We start from the raw sequence: 21,016 nt of genomic DNA on the forward strand, positions 1-21,016 counted from the left end.
GAATGAAAGAGAGAGAGAGAGAGAGAGAGAGAGAGAGAGAGAGAGAGAGAGTGTGTGTGTGTGTGTTCACGAAACGGCTGCGAGTTCGGGCCTTGGTTCAAGAGTACACGAGAAGATAGCGCGAAAGCCGGCGCTCATATCGCGGCGTTATATCCGCTCTGCAAACCAGAAGCCACATGGCGCCGACGCACGCGTTTGACCACAGCCCCCTCGAGTTATCCCGAGGAGCCGAGGGATATTTTCGGTCCTCTTGAGAGTGCCCGTAAACTTCGACACCCGGGTCACCTTCGAATCGAGAGTATCAAGATGTATCCCTATCCGAGATGATGCAGAACAGGGATCGGCGGGCATGTTTCGCGGCGGCAATTTAATCTTCGTAAACACGGGAACGATAAATTCGCTCGCGCGCTTGTCTCGCCTCGCCTCTCGCTGCCGGGTCATCGAAAAGAAGGAGCGGGTGTGCGCGCGGCATTAGCTGAAATTACCATTCGGCAACTGCGAAACTGCCGAGTAGTTGTGCCGCCGGAACTTGTCGCGTCGGATCCGAGCGAGCTAAAGCAGGGGATTCGCAGGGAGGCGGTCTTATTAGGTTACAGTTACGCGAGCGAGGACGCGGATGTAGCGAAAGGGGACGCGCGCAAAATATTCCACGAGATTAACGCCTCTCCCGGATACCACTGTAATCCGGTATATGCCAGCGGAGTAAGTCGCGAAGCGCCGACAAAAATGAAGAAGAAGCGTTTGCGTTGATGCCAAAACTTACATTAGCACGCTATCCAGCGGATTATCTGGCTTCGTATAACGTCCAGGAGGCAAATCGTGTGTACGATGGCTAAATCTTGGAAAAGAATGCGCGGCTTCATTTTATTCGGCGTTTCCTTGGGCTCGTCTCGAAATCGAATATCCAATAAACACAGTGTTCCTTTTGAAGATTTCATTTGCAACTCACGCGAAAAATCGCAAATATCTTTATATGTGCAAAATATTCCCTTAAATTTGTTTCTTATCGTATTTCTTCATGAACTAACTAATTTTAACGCAAATAACTATTTTTATCATTGAAGAGTGACAAAATACTAAAGTATATAATATAAAAAAAGGAGAACATTAAAATTAAAAGAGATTTATCTATAATATAGATGTGATAAAATATATAATCAGCTATTTTACAATTTTTTTATTTAATATAGATCAAATTCGAATTTATTATCCCTTGTTTACCGCCAGTTATGTACAGGCATGCGATATACTCTTTTTCATATTTAATTTGCGTGTAATTTGTATCGCAATATTTCATCATGTTTAAAACTAGATTTGCGCTACAATACTATGTATTACTAAAGAACAATCCACATTGCAAAAAAGATATGTACTTTACGTAATACAATGCCAAAGCGTGGCGTATAATGGTCGATCAGGCATGAATTGCATGGTGTTTTATGCATTATAAAGGCATTCTACCGCGTATAATGGCAGCAATGTATTAATACCTCGGCTACCTCTCATACGTATTATAATGAAAAGCTGAAACGGATTACGTACGTGTGCGTGCGTGTGTTTAATGCCCCGCCTACGCTTAATTTTATATTACATAGAGGTGCAGCCAGATATATACTACAACTACGCCGTGCAATAAAAATTATGAGCTGTTTTCGCTCGATACTTCCTGCGTACTGGATACGATATTTCGTCGTAAGAGTAAACACATTGGCGGACCCACGAAAAAGTTTTGATTTGCGCGGGGGCGACAGAACTGAAAAAGGGAGACGATGGAAAGGGTCACGCAGGAAACACGTCGACGGTCGGAGGTTTTGGCTTTGACGTCGGAGAGAGGCGTCGCGACGCTGTTTGCGCAGCACTTTCATTAGCCTGCCTCAAATTACTATAGTTCAAACAACGAGCGTCGCCGCCACTCGCTGGCAGAGAGGCGATTCCGTTTTGTCAGGGCAAATATCGATGCTAAATACAGGGCGAGAGAGAGAGGTGAAGGAGGAGGCAAATGGAGAATGACGGGATTCCGCTATGCTCCTTCTCCTCTTCCTCCCCGTTTCTTCGTCTCCGTCACCAATCCCGGCCACGGCGACGGTCGAGCGGGTAAAAGAACGGGGGACTACCGATGTATGGCGAGGAAAAACGGAGCGGGGGGGAACGGACGGGGTGGTGGTCCGAATGGACAGTCGGACGAACGGTGCGCTATTATTGCTTCTGCGAAGATTGGTAGCCGGCAGGACGCGGCCGGTGGAAATATTACGTTTCGTGGTGGCGCGCAAAAACCCTGAGGACTGGCTGAAAGAAGGGGGACAGGGGCCGGGGGAAGGTAGGTGGCGCGGGATGAGAGCGATGGTGACGTCTGGATTCGCGATGCGACGGCTCGTGCTCTACGTGTAGGCCCGCAGCTCCAACACATCCGCGGAAGAGACGAGATCGATATTTCCGATATAACGGTGAGTTTAGTAAAAAAAAAAAAAAGAGAGAAGGCGAGAGGAAGAAGGTGAAAGAGAGAAGAAAAGAGGGAGGGAGAGAGAGAGGGGGAGGAGAACGGTTCGGTGGCCGAATCACGGAACGCGTAATCTGTCCACGGCTATCAGGCCGAATATCGATCGAATATAAATGGCGAAATTTTGTATCAGGTGCAGGTGTGCATACATCACGCGGCGCAGCGTGACAAGCGTGAACTTCACAGACGGCCTCAGGTGCAACCAGAAATCATCCGACATCCGCGACCAAACGCGCGACATTGATCTTCCGGCCACCATGGATCCTCCCCCACCACGTGGGGTGGGTTATCGAACGTTTCGAGGACAGTTTGGCGCGGAAACATGTGTACGACAAATCCTTCAGGGATTATAGGCCGCACGGTTGAGGACCGACGCTGAAATATGTCGGCGCGCAAGAGATATGGCGAGCCTTTGAATCACGTATCTCCGTATACGAGCACTCGAGCGTCCGAATATGATGATCGGGGAGAGAGCTATCGATCGAAAAGCAGCAGGTTCGATAGATCGGCGGCAGCCAGAATTATTTACGGGGAAAACATTACGAAATTCGCGCTCTAATGAGATGCTACTTAATTAACCTTTCGGCGTATAAATTACGTACGGCAAAAAATTACCATAATTTCAGAAATACGCGGCCGCATTGTTTTAACGTCGCCGCGCGTTATTTATCGCGGAAGTAACGGATAAAGAGAATCATTAATCCTGTTCTGAAAATTGAGGTTGGCTGAATAAGCTAAAGTGCGATAAAGCTGCCCAAAAAAAGTACGGCTGGCAGTGATCCAGACATGTTTACTGCTGAAATTTGTCTTTGTGAACTGGCTAGAGACGCGTACACGTAGTAGACGCGCTATAATACGCAGAGTATCGAACATGCGTCAGGGTACGTCATTCGCAATCTAAAACGATGAATACACAAATTCGTGTCAAGTCTTATCACGAATTAAAAAAAAACATAAGTTTATTCATAATAAACTTTATCTTTTTATCGTACCACATTCTTTTAGAGCTTACGCAATTGTAATTTGCAATTCGAATAAATTATAAATCGCAACTTCCGCATGCGATAGTCCTTGTTACAACGGAAATGAGATGAATGCGGTGATCCTGCCCCACAAAGCGTAGTCTAGAGTGCGAACTACACGGTCTATGTATGCTAAATAATGTGTCGACGTGAGTCCGACGACGGGCGATGAGAGGTGCGAGGTCCTGCAATATTCACATGACCCCTTGCTTCGTCGACCTCTCCGCTCGCCACAACCACGACTCTGACGAAGAGGAGATCTACTCTATCCTGGCGAAACACTTCATTTATCAAGCTCCGACGTCTCGTCGGGTTGCCTGGGATTTAATTACGCGAAACAAGTCGCCGAAGGGGATACCCCTCCGGCTCGTCTGGCATTCCGGGACCGAGAGGAAGGACGCGATAAAATGCAAGTAAGAAAACATCGTTGGCACACCGCGTTAATGTCAAACGTTCAGGGTAGAATTCCAGCAACGCTGGATGAATATATCGCCCGCGATCACGCTTGAAACAATTGTCAGTTTCGCGTATATATATTTCTCGTCAGAATATTTCACAAGAAATGTAATCTCTTGCGCGATGCAAACGCGTAACAAGGACAAGAATTTCGTATATCTACAAGAGTTGCAAATATACACATGTACCTGTAACGTTTTTAAATTAATTAAACGGGAATCGAGGGAAGGTGTGTGTGTGTGTGTTTGTGTGTGTGTGTGTGTTCAGGCATTTACTCGAATCTATCATTCACGTGGTCACAACTATGCGGCCGCGATTAAGTCGATTGAACAATCATTGTAGCGCCGCTTGTACATCTGACGGCTGGGTGTGTAACTCCTCCGCAAGGACAAGTAATTACCCAAGAACGAGAACTTCGTCAGGAGTTGAAGCGGAATATGCTGAGACCGCGCGCGCAGTACGACAACGCGAGAACTACTCCGCATTGTGTCGTTGTGATTCGACGCCACTACAACGGCAAAACCGGGCACGATTTGTCACATTGTGTCGCGCGAGATAACGCTTATTCACGATATTAACGACCTGCCGCTATATTTCGTGGCGGCGTGAGCTCGCGTTAGACGTTCGCGCCTTATTGCGGAATACAACACTTGCCAATTTTAGCATCTGCAGCAAAAAGGATGGTTAACGATCAAAACTAATTACGCAAGAATACGACCGCGTAAATTCATTTTGAAGTGACTAATTTGTCTTATCAATTTGACTTATCAGTGTAAATGATCGAATTAAAAATCTGGATTACGAAACAGTAAAGTTAAAAACTGCATATTAAATATTCTTCCATTTTTATGTGATGAAAACTTGTTCAATATATTATATACGAAATGCCGAAAATAATGGCGATATCTACATAAAAAGCAAAGAGTACGATCTAAAAAGGAAAAAAATTATTTGAAAAATTGTATAACGCTATAAGTAAAAATAACTTATTGTTAGATTGATTTATTCGTCGTTGACATTGCTGTACTGCTTGGACAGTGGTTACAGAAATAGGTAGGAAACCATTGGTGGAACTATTGTATCAAGTTCCGGTTGCATGAATGGTTTAGATTAAGCTAAGCTGACTTACGGATTTCCTCCTTCCTTTCTAAAATTATCCTCGTACCTATGATATAACACGGAGAAAGGAAATTTACTCAACCAAAGTTAGTATCAAACGGCGTTGCTGACACGTTCCTAATTCATCTCTATGTTACAAGCGTGGGCCTACGTAGTTACCTCGTGTATACTCGATGGTTCAACCCGAATCGGCCGGAATGAAATTTTGACGACGAAACTTCCAGGATATCGTCCGAGTGTCTTAGATTTCCGGCGTAGCCGACAGGATTTGTTCGCGCACAACGGCGCATTTCATTGTCGCTAGCGCAAGTACGCAATTAATTTCTGTCTGTGCTCGCCGCGGGGGAATGCAAATACGCGGGGAGATTTTGCAGGAGTAATTCGGAAGTACCGTGCCGCGGTATACCGCGCGCATTATGTTGCCTCTCCCAACTCTCTCATCTCTTCCTCCTGTGTTCGCCTGTCCATCTCCTCTCTCTCTCTCTCTCTCTCTCTCTCTCTCTCTCTCTCTCTCTCTCTCTCTCTCTCTCTCTCTCTCTCTCTCTCTCTCTCTCCCTCTCCCTCTCTCTCTTTCTGTCTATTTCTCTCTATATACCATTTGAAATGCTTCGCTCTCATCCTTCGTCTCTTTTCCTCTACTTGTGCACTCACCTCACGCTAGCTTTTTGTGGGCTGTTTACGCGCACATTCACACGCGACGTGCGCGCGGTGCGCGCGTTTAGCACGCATGAGCGGCCATATCTCCGCGTTGCGGGCGCGTGCACACGAACACGCATACACGCTCGGCGCGGCGCGGCGCGACGGATGAGGGAGCTCGAATGGTCCACGGGACACAAAGTTGTCGCCATCGATTCGCGTCGCGCATCCGGATAAACCCGCGGTCCTCTATATCGCTTTTTTGCATCTTGACAGTCGTTCCATCGTCCCTCGGTGTTTTGATTTTTTAATATGTACGCCACTTTATCGTGACGCGCGTGGGACGATCCGATAAAAAGTCTCGTGCCCGTCAAAATCGTTTCAAAAATCGCACGTTACAAACAATTGCGACGAATCGTTGCTGGCGCAATTTCAGAAAGAGGTGAATATAGAAACAATAAAATATTAAAAAGAAGGCAAATCTAAACGATCAATTTATATGATGATGAATAATTTGAGGAGCATAATGGAACAATTATTTCCCTGACCGAAATCGAAGCTTTGGTCTGATCAAAATGCATGATAAAATAAAGCGGCTTCGTGCTCGCATTTAGCGTGTGCAATATTGACTGCGGCATACATAAAGGAAAACCTTATATCGAGGTACAAAGCTCTCCTTTTAGCGGGGGCCTTGTGCAACGCACGCGGTGTAGCGTTTTGAGTTTCAATATTAATACCAGCACTTACTTGCTCGTAAGCGTTGCATTACCGTGGCGCTTTCGCGTCGCCCCTTTAAAAACCAATGATTCTTTTAAAAAAACAATGCGCGGACCGTTCCCTTTCTTCTCGACGTTTCTCATTTCCTTGCCGATTCGCGTCACAAAGGAGCCGTGCTGTCGTGCGGTCGATCGTCACGGGAATTTAAAGTCAACTCCGCGGCGACATATACGTATACGTACGTACGTTACGTACATAACGGTGGCGTCAATGGGCGTCGACGCGACACGATTGACTCGATTGAAATTCATGGGGAAACGAATTCGTGGTTACGCGCCGTGAGAGAGATAAGGGACAATTCTCGAAATATACGCCGACCCAGTTTCCTAGAAACGCGCTCGAGAGCAGGCTGCCTGGAATGCCTCCGAAAGCCCTTTTACATTTCATATACCACGTGTATTCTCGACGCGCCATAATAACGCGGTCGTCATACACTTGCACGTCCGTGAATTGTGCCACGCGCGGCGCAGAGGTACATCGGCGGTATCTTCGCACGTCAGTCTCCTCGCCTTTCGAACGCGCCATCGATTTTATGCCATTGCGATCGGACTCGCGCGATTACGCGTCACCTCTCGACTTCAAAATGGAATTATTCGCAACACCTGATCCCGCTTCGCGAGATAAGGAAGCTTGCAGACAATTTCGTAGATATTTAAAAAAAATATAGGTGTTTTAGAATGCAACAAAATAAAAAACTATAATGAGCTTAACAATTATTTCTTAAGACAACTGCTTGTCTTAGCCAAAGTTATAATTTTTATGAGAAATGTTCACCACTATTTCTGCTATCACGTAGCAATTACGGTTAAATGTTGAGAAACAAATATTATAATGATAATGTTGCTACTTCGCCAAAATGTACAACATTTTCATTGTAGAATTTACATTTTACGATGTTGTTTATTAGCATTTCAGGGATAACTGCATAATGTTGCATTCAGCATAAATAATTTATGTCAGAATAAATAATCCATGATGCATAAATAAATAAATAATTTGTTAGCTATCAACGATATCACGCGAATATATTTGATAATATCAAACTTCATTAATCAATATCGATTTCATTTTCTTTTCGTAAATTTATTTCCTAATGGATTTCCTGCTATTGCGTTTTCTACATACGTATGTTTATTCAAGAAAAATATGCATACCGATTTTTATCACATAAAATATCTTCATGTTTTCACAATTTAGCTCAACGCGAAACTTTACAACTAAATGAACGAGCGAGATAATTTGTCGTCGATGAGCATAACGACTAAATACTAATGGCCTAATATCAATGAAAGAGCTCGACGATTAAAAGTACTTGGGATTTGAAGAGCATTAATCGTACACGAAACGGAGAAAATAATTTAATTTGAAAGTAAAAATGCGATCCCGCTTTGCAAGTCTGATGGTGGGCCATTGTTTCCGCGCGCCTCTAAGACTCCCCGTCTCGCTCTCCGCCATCGTGGAATGTGTCTGTGTTCTCTTTGTCCTCCCACCTTCCCGCTTTTGCCAACGTCTACCGTAGCCTCCTTTGTATAATCAAAACTCTCGAACAAATTTTCATATTGTTTGCGATTCAATTGGACAGGCAATTTCCGGGCTGGTCTCCGAAAATATCTCCACTTCTGCGGCACCATAGCCTCGTCTTAAGCCACCCTTGGCCATTTTCCTCATTATCGCGTAACTACCTCGCTGGAGGATGTATACCTTGCGGAGGTAATGCCCCCGGGCGCGTCTTAGCCACTATTTATCTTAGCCATCGATGCTGCTTCATTATCCTCAATTCCAATCTCTACTTTATGCAGCAACAGACACCCCGAGGCTCATCCCGGGGATCTATCTAAGTTCGCGCAAAGCAAACTTAACATTACATGATGCTGGAAAATCATATATTAACGGAGAATGTTCGTTGATCTTAAGTACAAACCGAAACGGACTTCAGTGCGAAATTATACGAGCAATGATATTATTTTTAATATGTAAATTTGAAAATATGACAATGAAAATAGAACGTTAACAGTATAATAATAAAAATTTAATACCATTTCTTTTTTTCTCTCTTAATAACTAACTTTGTTTAGTAGAAAATACGTTTATGGAAAATTAACATAATCATAAAACAGATTTTTAGTGCTAATTATCATTTTAAGTTTACATCAATGACGATATAAACCTTGATTATAACTACTACTCATACATTTTACACAGCAAAAATTACGACGGCTATTTTTCACAGACATGATGCATGATATGAATTTTTCAATATGCACTCTTTGCTCTTAGCGTTCATACAATGTCGTCATAAATGTCCACGGCGATAGAATCGCAAAAATTATAAAGGCACATAGAGAGCGATTTGCGCAACGTTGCTTTCAGTGTTGCCGGGAAGCTTGTTTATACCTCGTCGCCTAATTGCGAGGGATGCCGTAACTCAGTTTTATGACTTGTCACGATTCATTACCGCGATAACGTTCTCTGACGCGGCCGCCAGAGCTTTCAGTTAGTTTCCTAATTTTTTTTTATGTATAATGCGAGCTTCCTTTGTGCGAGGCGCGGCCTCGGCTCTCGGGGAGAACCTTTCCTTGATCTATTAGCCGAGTGGACGGTAGCGTGGCGTGTTGTAGATTAACCCGATGTTAACCCGAAGAAGAACGTATTACAAATAAGGAAACGGACCAGAAAAGCGAGGCCACATTGCTCGTATTTCCCGGAACCCTTCTACGCCACTAGCAGCAGGCTGGACACGTCTCACCCCGACAGGGGGCAGAAGCAGAACCAGATTAGAACCCGACAATCAAGCCAATTATACACTCCGGTGACGCTGACCCAGCTTCTCTTCTAGCCCTCTGTGCCGCCTACTTCACCCTCGCTACTCCTCCCTTTCTTCTCTGGAATCTGGAAGGTTCTCCCGGCTCTTCTCTCTCTACAGCGAGTCGCGCCGAAACCCTACCCGAGGAACTCATCAGATCTCCCGTAATCCCCGTGGTACGAGACCCAAACGAATTGCCCACGGAATTAAGCAGCTCGCGCGAGACATTCAATACGTGTAAGACCGTACGAGCTGTAGAAAAGGATCTTTTGGAAAGCACAGATAGCTTTGTACACCACCGCAAAGCGTTTCGCGCAATGTAATTTCGTTAAAGAGCAAAGAAAAACTTAATTACTCGCACGATACTGCATGATGTTCTCAAAAGCTAGCGATATTTTGATAATGCTGTAATTATTTCTCGGTATATAATTGTTTCTCAATTATTACTTATGACTGACAACTCATTAGTTATTATCAACAAACCTGTGTATGCCATATTCGAACAATATTCAATTTCCGAATAATTTAATTTAATTTCTATGATACCTTATTTGCTCTTCTATTTAATTCCTTTCGTCGAATCAAATCATTATAATCTCCTTTCGAATTTAATATGGTATATTTTTTGATAGGTAGGTCCGCCTTAAAAAATACAAATAAAAATTTACCGAGCCTACTATAATACTTTCATATGCATAAGGTCGTCAATGCGTACTACCCTTTTAACTGCGGATAAGGACGGGGTTAAGGGGCATAGGCGAGAAAGGTGAAGAGACCTGACGTTTAGCTCTTCGGAGGGAACCGTTCCCTTCGGGCCAGAGTGACGTAGCGAGATCGGCTGAGGTCCATGTCTGAAGGAGCACGAGCCGAGCGGCAGATTGCAGCCCGGGTCTTTGGAGGATCATCAAATTAGCGGAAGAGTCTTTGAGGCGTCTCCTGAAGGTGGCCAACTTGGCTCGTCATAGCCTCTCTACCAGAATTATGCCCCCCGCGACCCTTTCACCCGAATGGAGTTACAAACTTCAGCCTTCCTACCAGAGATAGAAAGGGCTTCCTTCTTCTTTCCCTTTCACGCCCACATCTCTTTCTCGTTCGACTTCCGTCTCCTTTGCCGCGCTGAGCGTGACGCTAATGTCGGTTGAATGCGACCAAAGAGAACTCTCTCTTTCTCTTTTCTCCCTGGGGGTTTCGGTGCCCAAAACGACTGGACCGACAGCGCTTTCTGCACCGGCTAGATATAAATGAACGAACTTCTAGAACCTACCGGGAAAAGACGTTAGAAGTGAGCACAGCCGCGGATTACTCGCGCAAATACGTATATTGCCAAAGTAATGTTGACCTCCGTTACGTATACATGTACTCATTCAGTTGAGAGATAGATTTTTATATAATTTTACTCACAGATATTGCAGTTAACAGACATATTTTTCATTTCTGTAATAAAATATAAATTCTAAAAATGCATGGATGATTCTGATTTTTAAATTTATTTATTTTTATTTCTTTTTCTAGTAATTAATAATTTATCGATAATTATCTTTTTGCCATTATAAACATTTAATTTATTATGATTTAATTCATTATGGTTTTTGAATTAAGTTTCTGTATTCTTTTAAAGCAGAGAAAAAATCAAAAGGGGAGGAATGTTTCTCATTCCACGTCCGGACAGCAGTAATGATTTTCCTACGTAGGCCGAACCGTATCATGGTCGAGCAGGAGAAGAATGTTTCGTGCAATGTTGAGCGTAGGCACGGGGGCGATCGATCGAGGCACGCAGCGGAACCGAATCGCGCGCGCGAGAGACGGATGCTGAAAGGCTCGTAAAACGCAAAACCGCGAAAACGCGCGCTTTGTGGTTCTCGTGTGTCGACGGAGAATCAGCTGTATGCGACCGGGCGTTGCGCGATATGTATCGGATATTTTTAACTCAAGGTGGTAACATACCCTTTCACATGTGCCTAACATGACGTGTGTGCGCGCGCGCGCGAGTTCACGGGACACACATGGAAAACGCATAAATGTTTTATGGTCCGACCCTTTGCCTCTCCCTCGCTGTAATGTACTACCAAACCTGTATGGCGACCGGCCTGGGCGACGGAAACTGGGGCAGAAACACAAAGCCTGCCCACTGCCCGGTCGAGATACCGTCGACAATACCTAAACGCACTGAAGAAAGGACACTCTTTCCATGCCCTCGCGCGTAGAAGCAGACCAACCTATCGTTGATAAAACCCACTGGAAAAGCCCAGAATATTTTCCCAACACTTGCCCGAACTCCTCTCTCGCATGCTCGCTCCATGACTACGGTTTTTTTGTTCTCGCGAGCGAGCGAGCTCGGAGACTGTGTAAAATCCGATAAGCTCGCGTGTAAATTACGTAACGAAAAAAGTTCGCTCCGATATTGACTTGTACACGTCACAGGATTACGGGACTCCATTGACCTCGTTTCGACTGACAGTTGCGCTGCGCGATAGGTGAAGTCCATTAAATGAAATCAAGAACTATACAACAACGTCATCCTTACCTGCCTGCGGAAGGCAGGAATTTCCAACACACACGTAGATCCGAGATAATATACTCGTAACTTCACGATAGTACCTTTATCTACCACGATGACGTTTACTCACCGAGTAATTTTAGGCCAAGTAAGCCGATAGGAATTGAGAGCGGGCGAGTCGATCTTTGTCGGAAAACCTAAAATGAACGTGATGTCAGCCTGGCTGGCTGGGCCGGCGTAAATATTTATATTAGACACGTGCCGACGGAGCAATCGCGAAATGATTTAAGTAAATGGACGGTACATGGATTGGGGAGAGACGGGGAAATCGGTCGGAAATATGGTAACGCCGATGAGCAAAGAAAGTTAGCCCGGCTGATATTTCCGCCGAAATCTCGCCGATATTTCCTCCAATACTTCTGCTGTTTAAAGAGCGGCTGTCTGGAAATAGTAACGGCTAATGGTGCCTCGAGTGTTTGCACGATCTTCGACTATTTTTAGGTATTCGCAGCGCGAATTTCGTAGCTGCCTATATACATCACATCCAACATATTGTGCACCACGTACCACCCAAGTGTATACAAGTTTTTCCTTTCGCGCCAAGTTCCGCGAAGAACCACATTGAAACGTTTTCGCGATCTTTTTCGCGCTGAAATTTATATATTGTAATTATATGTAGGCGAAATAATATATAAATATTTATGATTTCGTTTTCTCGTTGTTTCAAGAATTTACGAAGGAAACTGTTTCCCGGGCCTCCAAGTTAATTTAATTTCATTTACCCTAACACCCTAATCCTTACAAAAGTAACGAGAAACACGCGGCGACTTCGCCTCTCCTTTCTATTTCTTCTTGCTATCTTCGTGTCAGACTTTCCCCTACTTTCCTGTGCGAAATGGTTTACTACCCTACGGAAGACACTCGGTATCGCAACGTGGAAATAAGTTCGACTCCGGGACTGGCCACGAGGGGCGCGTCCTTGTTCGCCTCGGCAAACGGTAAGGGGGTTTGCTCGCGCAATTCCTATTTCTCGCGTTTTCCGATGTTTTCCACGACCGCGTCGGGGCAAATAAAGTTTTCTCAATTTCCACGGGAGAGATCGGAGCCGCCGTGGCGCACGCAAGTGGCGCAGGAGAGGTGCAACTTGCATCGCGCCATGCACGTTCACCGTAAAAAGGTCGATCCGCGGCGAACGAGCTCTGTATACCGAGCTCTACCGTCGACGACGACGCGGCCGTCGTGATCTCGCGACGAAACGAGCTCTCCGCCTGATCAAACTTCTAAAACTGGGACATTATTTTTCCGCCGGAGGGACGCATTCAATTTCCGTTTCGCGCTCGTCCGCGCCTGTCTCTGGGAACTCCGTCGAGGATGTCGCCAGCGATATTAGAAATCGCGACGATAGGTCGGGGAAAAAAGGAAAACTAAAAAAGATAAGTCGCCGTGCAATCGCAACGGGATAGAAAGAAAGAGAGAGAGAGAGAGAGAGAGAGAAAGAGAGAGAGAGCACGTTTCCGCGATGAACCTAGTTTTGTGATGATCTTTGTGCGTAATGTTGGCAAATGGAAAAGCAGAAGGTAAATCACAAAATTATTCTGTACCACGGAAATATAAACGTAACGTGTCATTTACACTAATGGACTAATGCGTATACATATTTAAAATAAAATAAATTACTAATTTATGGTTACGGCGGTAATTATTTTACGTAATTACGTTCGCATCAACATAATTGTTTCAAAATTAAAATATAGAAATCGCACTAGCATGAAAATACTTAACTAAAAAATATCGTGTTGAACGATCTTGTTTATCCGCAAAATTAAAAGGTGCCGGCAAAAGGTATGCATTTGTCAGCGAGAGCGATTTTTTCGACCAAAGGATCAAAGCGCCGTAAAATCGCGCGGTCGATTCGGTCATCGAGATCCGGACCGAAAGTACTCCTCCGTCACACCGAGTTGTTTCAATTTTTCTATCCGGTCCGGTGGCGGAATTGTTCCCTCCTTCTAATTACTAGCTCAGCCCGGTGTAATTACCCGCTACGCTCGCACCGCCGCGCCGGCGGAAAAGCGGCTGTGACTCCGTCGACCGACGACGACAGTGGTTTTCTCTCTCTACTCTCCGCGATGAGAACGCGAATCGCGGGAGCGACGAGACCGGCCGCCGCGAGTCAATAACGGGCCGCTCCGTTCTCCGTGATTTGCATGACAATCGGCTCGACTCGAATCGTCGACGTCGTCATCAGCGTGACGGATCTGCTCCGTCGTTCTCAAAGCAAAAAGCCTTCCCTTCCCGAGAGCGCCGAGCGCCGAGCGGCGCGTACGCACCGCCCGCGCCGTTCCATCCGAGCTTTTACCAACCCTCATTCCTGCTCCCCCCCCCCGTTCCCCGGCCGTTACCGCGACACTCGGCAGTCTCTGTCGCACGCATCGAGACCTGCACGGGATTCCGTCATGCTCTCGACCCGGCAAGTTAAGAGCCCTAATTAAATTCAGTCTGGGTACTCTTACCGAGCTCGGTCCATCGTTCATTAAGCGCCGGATCAAAGTGATATTCCCGTAAAGTAGTTCCACTTCGTGGTGAGGGTTCACCCTTTCTACCACCCTCACCTCCCTCAACACGTTTCCACGCTCGCTATCACGGCAGCACGGTGTGGGAGAACATCGTGACTTTCCACTAGAGATAGGTGAATCTTTTATGCCGCCGTCGTATGAACGATTAATTATCTGGTAAGGTCATTGCGAGATGTTGTCTTACTTAGAATGAAGAACAATGAAAGCTCCACCCTCGTGCTCCATATGGAAGCGCCGATTTCGAGCGAACTTTTGCGTCTATATTTCTATCGCATAAGTAAATCCCTCCACAGAAACATTTTTCTACTTATTGTATAAATTGACTACGTTAACTAAGATAAGTGAAACAGCTTGAAGCAACAGAATATTAAAATATGCGAAGAAAAACATGTACGAGATCCTCTCTCATATTTATCGACGATTTTATCGAGGTCCGTAAATTTATGGATCTAGATAAAAAAATAAAACAGGGAGAAAAAAATTAATTCGTGTAAATTGCAAAAAGTAAAACTAAATTTTATTAACAAGTTATAACATCTTTCAATTATTTTCCTTATGATAAAATATTAAAAAAATAAAAAATTGGACCTCTGATATTGAATCTACAAGTGAGCGCGACCAAATGCGAATGAACAATTTCCTCCAATGAATGTAAATGATGTGCCATAAATTGTTGATTCGTGTTTGTTCACGCTCACCCGCTTGGTCTGAATTCAGCTTTCGAAAGATATGAGCGATCATTTTGAACGGAATCAATTTTGATTGAAATTAGAAATTAATATCTATATACACATTCAGAGATGTATCACAGTTCTATTTAGTTCAGTTAACAATATATTAGCTTGATTGTTTCATATTAGAACTAGAATAGCTCTTGTACGATTAATAGCATCCGAATGAGCCATAGAAGGCAACGAGTTGCAGCTGTTACGCAGGGTGGATGTGAATAATTAGCGGCTGATGTAATTCCCTGATCATTAATAACAATAACATTTCAGACATACAATTAAACGGAGCATATGATATTTTATAATATAATTGTACTCCGGTCTTTCTTTCTACCATGGGTATATCTGTAAAATTAAGAGAGAAGTTTATCGTACCATCATAAATTCATCGTAGAGATAGGAGATCTCCGGATAGGCGATGAAGTCGACCATGTTGTTGCGATGTATAAACTGAATAGCAAATAACGCGGCACTAATTCCAGATTACACGTAGGGATAAAACTCGACGGACCGTAAACGGTCACTGCGACTCAGTACGCGTAATTTTCCCTCACAAATTCCCTCTTTTAATATGTAATCACAATCTTAATGTCATCGTACAAAATCATTGCACTGCATAGCTTCACTCAAATATCTGACAAATTAATTTTGATGCAATATCAATCATATAAACTGTTAAAAATAAAACTCTGATCACTGTCACGAAAAATTCATCACGCACAATACTTATTTACGACTGTTTCGAGCACTCTCGTTCTTGACAGTTAGCAAGAACGAAGCACGTGGAGCTTATCAAAATCATCGTACTAATCCAACGTGAACCGATGTGGAATTACGAAGCCGCCGAGGGCGCACAAAATCCTCCAAGTATTTCTTCTCCGAAGTGGACAGAAAGAGACAGTTTTCTGATAACTTGGATACGCAACAATCTAATGCACGAGCACGCGAAAAAGAAAGAGAGACGAGGGAAAGGAAGGGCACCGAACGAAGGGCGCGTGTAACTGCTCCCAAGGCTGTATCGCGGAAGTCGAAAGGGAAGGTCCACGAGGCGGCCACGAGGGTGGAAAACGGACGGTTCTGTGTGCGCGGGGCGACACGCACACGAAGACAATGGAAACGGAGGGAAACGCGAGGGTGTACGGGCACGTGTGTAACGTCCGTGTGCGCGAGTGTAAGTGGCCGCGTGTGTAATACAGAGAGAAACGCGAATCCGGCAGGCCGCGCTTGCGAACGAAAGCACAAGGGAGAGTAAGCTCGGTCACTGAGGCGTCGCCACTCAGCTTGCTTCTCCTCGGGAGTGACTCCTCTCCCCCCTCTCGGGTACCAATCCCCTACCATTTCCATTCCATCCCTCCTCGACGTTCCTCCGTCTTCGTCTCTGTTTCCTTCTCGTCTTCTCTCGTCTCGATATCTTTTACCCCGCCAAAAACGACCCTCGTCGTCGCGGTACGCGCAGCCAGATCCGCGTAATTGTTTGACGGTGGCGACGGAGACCTCGTTTCAACTCCGTACGTAATAGTCACGCGATAATTACGTAACGATCTGACGACACTTTGCGCGGTGTACGCGAAGTATAATAGCTACTTTTAATATACTTCGTCGGCAACTTATAAATCCTTTTTTGCTGCAAAGCTGAATCCAATCTATTATGTCACGAGACGAGAAAGATATATAATTTATGGAAAAATATACGTAACGAAAAATGCGCAAAATTAACGTAATGGCGTATTAGCTCTAGCTCCGCACAAACCAAGGGTAGCGAGATAGAGGTCCACGAAAAAAACCGCCACTTTTATTATTGCGTCACTTGCAGACAGTGAATTATGCATAGGACACTTGGAGTGGCTGAAATCGTTGGAACGTCATTGAATTCAAGTGCGGCGCAGGTGCGCGCTGCAGTTGCAAAAACTTCGTTAGGAGGGAATGCAAACAATGCACGGGTTCGGACAGCTCCGTTCTTTTCTTTGGGCCTTCGCGCTCACGAGCGCACCCGACCGCCTCGTTTTTCCGTGCCCTTTTTTTTCGAGCTTCCACGTCGAGCTTTGCACGCGCGAGTATCGCTCGCCTTATGCAAATCCGTACAAACTCTCCCCGTCTCTCCCCCCCCCCCCCCCCCCCCGTCCCTGTTTCTCCCTCATCCACTCCGTTCACCTTCTCGCTGCGCCTATATACGTTTCTTTGCCTTTGGTAACTGGCGTAAACCCATGGCGCGACACCGCCAATTACACCCTCGTAAATCGGCCCGCCAATTTGTCACCCGCAATTCGTCCGTCTGAATTTCAACGTTCCTTATCGCGTCACCTCGACGTTCTCGCCACTTAAGCTCTCTCTCCCTCTTTCTCTCTCCCTCATGATTTCGAACACGGAAAACGAAGGTCTCTAGCGGCAGCGGCCGGAAAGCAGGCGTGAGCTTTAATGCATTTTTTCAATTCTCACGAGGGAACCGCTGCCAAGCGATTACGCTCAAGGCAGTCAAGGCGGAACATTACTCCTCGCGTATTATAGCGTGACGCTCGCGCGATGACCCGACATTGCATTTTTATTTAACGACCCTTATGATATCCAATTTGCCATTTCGATCGATCTTTATAGTCCCTCAAAACGCAATCATCTCCATTCTCCCGAACATCGTCGAGATTCCGAGATTGTAACGTCCACAGATCGGATTTCTATCTACGAGCCGTAACACGTATACGAAATTTTTCTGTCGCCCGCGATACCGAGCGAACATCTGGCGATCTGTTAATGTTGAGGCTGCCTAGACCAACACGACGGGCGAGTTTCAGACATGGCTTACAAAGTAAAGCAAATAAACAAGAATTAAATCTGGAAAGCTTTACCCGCAGCGAAAAAGATTCGGATATTTTCATGCGGATTTCGATGCAGCAAATGAGGCCGAGAAAAAAAATATGGGGAGAACAAGAAGCAGATAAAGTACGGAGGCGGTTAACTGCAATGCATTTAGATCCGCCGGACGGACGACATTAAGCGAATCGTTTTCCTTTTTCCGCAGAGAGATATATATATATATAATTTTCGACGGTTCCGAGTGACGTAACTGTTATTTTACATGCAGTTCGCTTAATGACGATGTTGATAAATACGGCGGTGAGGTCTGCGGTATCGCGGACGAAAGTCGAAGCGTACACGCGCCATTAAATTTAGCGTTCGAGGAAGGAACGGGGAATCTGAATCATCGGACGTATGTATAGCAACAAGTTTGACACGCCACGTCAAGCCGCGCTAGAAGTATTACGGAAACCGGCCGGAAGCGGGGCGCCCAAATACTTTCTCTGTCGCTTTCTGTTCCTCGCGTGCGCGCGAACGGGCGCGTGCGCACGTGCAACGATCGCTTCCGCAGTATAAGCGCGAGCTAAGTATAGACGACGTTGGCCGGCGGCATTGTTATTGCTTGCGCAGCAGCAGCGCTGCCTCGGCTACGGGATCTGTGTTTATGAAGGGTCCGTTGCTCGGCCGAGTTATGGTCTCAGGTGTATTCGGATATTACGACTCGACTCGAGGTCCGGATCGGCAAACGAGCGCGTTGCATCGTGCGTATTGCCGACGCGGGTGTTTAGTCGCGTTTAGCCGCGTTTACAAGAGCCGTACCAATGAATGAAATCGGCATCTTGGGGCGGAAGGCTACGCGCCATTCCATCGCCATCGTGCAGCCGGCTCGTAAAACCGCCTCGGTGAATATAAGCGCTAGATTAAGATTTGCATAACCATCGTTGTTCTCGGCCGAAGTATTTTAATGTGATTGGGCTGACGTGACTTATGCATACATAGCGCGTTACGTAACTTTATGCAACTTCACGCTGAGATTGCAATCTCTACAAGTTTGAGCGATGAGTTCGAATTAGCGAGCAGAGCTGAGAGATCCTAGACCCGATGCGCGTTGATCAAAGTAAAATCCGCCAGCCCCTGACGAGCATCTGTTTAAATATCATTCTGGCCCTATCTTATCGAGACACAGCAAACGCGACAGAAGGATGAATACATGCCAATCGCACAACAGTCAAAGGCAGCTGTTCATATATGTGCTAGTTAGCTCGGTATCGTGATAGCAAAATTTGCATGGCGCTTCTAAACTTGAATTTTATTTTGTCAAATATATTTTTCAAATTAATGGGTATAAAAAAATGAGCTTTAGCTAATGTTATTCTGCTTCGTATATTAAACACGTATATCTATACATTTGGTTTTCATTACTGTTTCTCTATCCTCTTTTTATTATTCTCAAATTAGGTTGCATCTTCCCTTCATTTTTTTCTCAAATGTTTATTGCATTCTCACTCATAAAACACGTATATGTCATTTGCAATATGTAAATGTGTGTGAATGACCGTGATGTATTGAGCACGGGTTCGTGAGTTCGCTAAACCCTAATGACTGCAGATCAGTCATCCCTGCGGAAGTTATAAATATATGTCGTTTCGCGATATGCGTTACGTCGAAAGAGAAATGTGATTAAGTACCGCAAACTTTCGGAAACCTACTTTTCTGTCGCTGTTTCAAATGAAAGATTTTAATTGAAAGATACATTATCGAGTGCATGCCGTCGCACCGTAAAAATTCCATCGGCCAGAGTTCCAAAGTTAACGCAACGAAAAACGATATATATTTCTGTCGTCGGATTGTGGACTAAACCGCGCAATTTCGGACAGAGCGGTTTCGCCGCGACGCATATATCACGGGAATCGGACGTGCAGATTTTTTTCAGATATATCTCGCGGGCGGCCAACACGCGGAAACCGCGTGCATGCAAAAGGAGAAAAAAAACCCCCCGTCGGCGTACGCGCGCGTACGTGCGTCTGCCTCTTCATAAAGTCATAACTCAACCGTATCCTCCCCCTCCCCCTCCCCCTTGACGCACATCCCTCGGCATAACATTTAAAACGATTTCCGCTGGCAGCCGTGCCAAGACCATAGCAGCGTTGTTTCGGGGGATAGATTAACGAAACATAACGCCAGTACTCGCTACGGACTTCCAAGGGGTAGCTCAGATAATGGGAAGGGGCATGTTGGCACCGCTCTGGCAGTTAAGCAGCATTCAGTGTCGGCGATGCGCCGTGGCTCGGCCTCCGGGGCCACGATCGATGGAAAATTTCAGGAGTTTTGGCAACCCGCACAGGCCTCCGGGAGGGACCTCGCGCAACACGAAGGGGGATTTAACTATAAAAAGTATATTTAAGAGATATAATTCACGATCAATCACATTACGCGAGAAAAGGACGCCGATATATGCGAGGCCAAAGTATCACGTGTTACGGACGCGATAAATGTCCGGTGAAAATATCTCGAACGTCCCGAAGATATCGTAACTTTCTAACACCGTATACGAGGGAGAGCTACGTCGAGTTAGCAACTCGCACGGCGAGGATAACGGCGTACGTCCAGCGTTATTTACGACATTACTCGCCATAAATATGGGGGGAAAAAAGAAAGAGAGAGAACTATCCACACCGTGTTCGAACCATACGATTATGATGCAATGTTGTTTTTTTTTTTTTGCCTTTCTCTGTGCCTTTGAGACCGAGTTTCTTCGTCCGCGACTTAGGCGAATGCGCCGAATACGGAGAATGTGCATCCTCTCCGATCCCTCCCAATTGAAGAGGAATGCGAGATTTTTGTAATACCAGGAAAGGGGTATAAGAATGCGCGTATCCGGTCCTGGCATTTGCAGGGAATCCCACACAGAAAGTCTGATGATACATCGCGGACTCGCCGCGTCAGTGCCATCCCCGCGATCGCGCTCCTTCCCTTTACCCGACCGCCCGCCACCCTTCCTCCCCTAAACGGAATCTCGGCGTTAAGAGATTAACTCGTCACGTCGGGCCATTTTAATATCCCGAATCGCCGAAATTAGTCGGAGAAACGGCATACGGCGATAAGTATCCGTTACTGT

At 45.5% G+C, this 21,016-nt stretch overlaps 1 protein-coding gene across 11 annotated transcripts in view; it reads right to left on the reverse strand.

Moving 5' to 3' along the window:
- Positions 1 to 21,016, reverse strand: part of LOC112467901 (CUGBP Elav-like family member 4) — a 546,980-nt gene that overhangs the window by 480,999 nt on the left and 44,965 nt on the right. For 4 of the 11 annotated variants that reach the window (XM_025036801.1, XM_025036808.1, XM_025036807.1 and 1 more), the window contains exon 1: positions 15,484 to 16,329. The exons of 4 other annotated variants lie outside the window; for them this stretch is intronic. In XM_025036801.1, coding sequence (XP_024892569.1) covers positions 15,484 to 15,540 — 57 coding nt within the window. In that variant the 5' untranslated portion in view covers positions 15,541 to 16,329. Of the gene's footprint in view, positions 1 to 15,483; positions 16,331 to 21,016 lie in introns of those variants that run through there. 3 more of the 11 variants (XM_025036796.1, XM_025036794.1, XM_025036799.1) reach the window with 3 other exon arrangements.

Source organism: Temnothorax curvispinosus, unplaced genomic scaffold (assembly GCF_003070985.1).
Source record: "Temnothorax curvispinosus isolate PA1 unplaced genomic scaffold, ASM307098v1 QBEX01017878.1, whole genome shotgun sequence".
Classification (NCBI taxonomy): Eukaryota; Metazoa; Arthropoda; class Insecta; order Hymenoptera; family Formicidae; genus Temnothorax; species Temnothorax curvispinosus.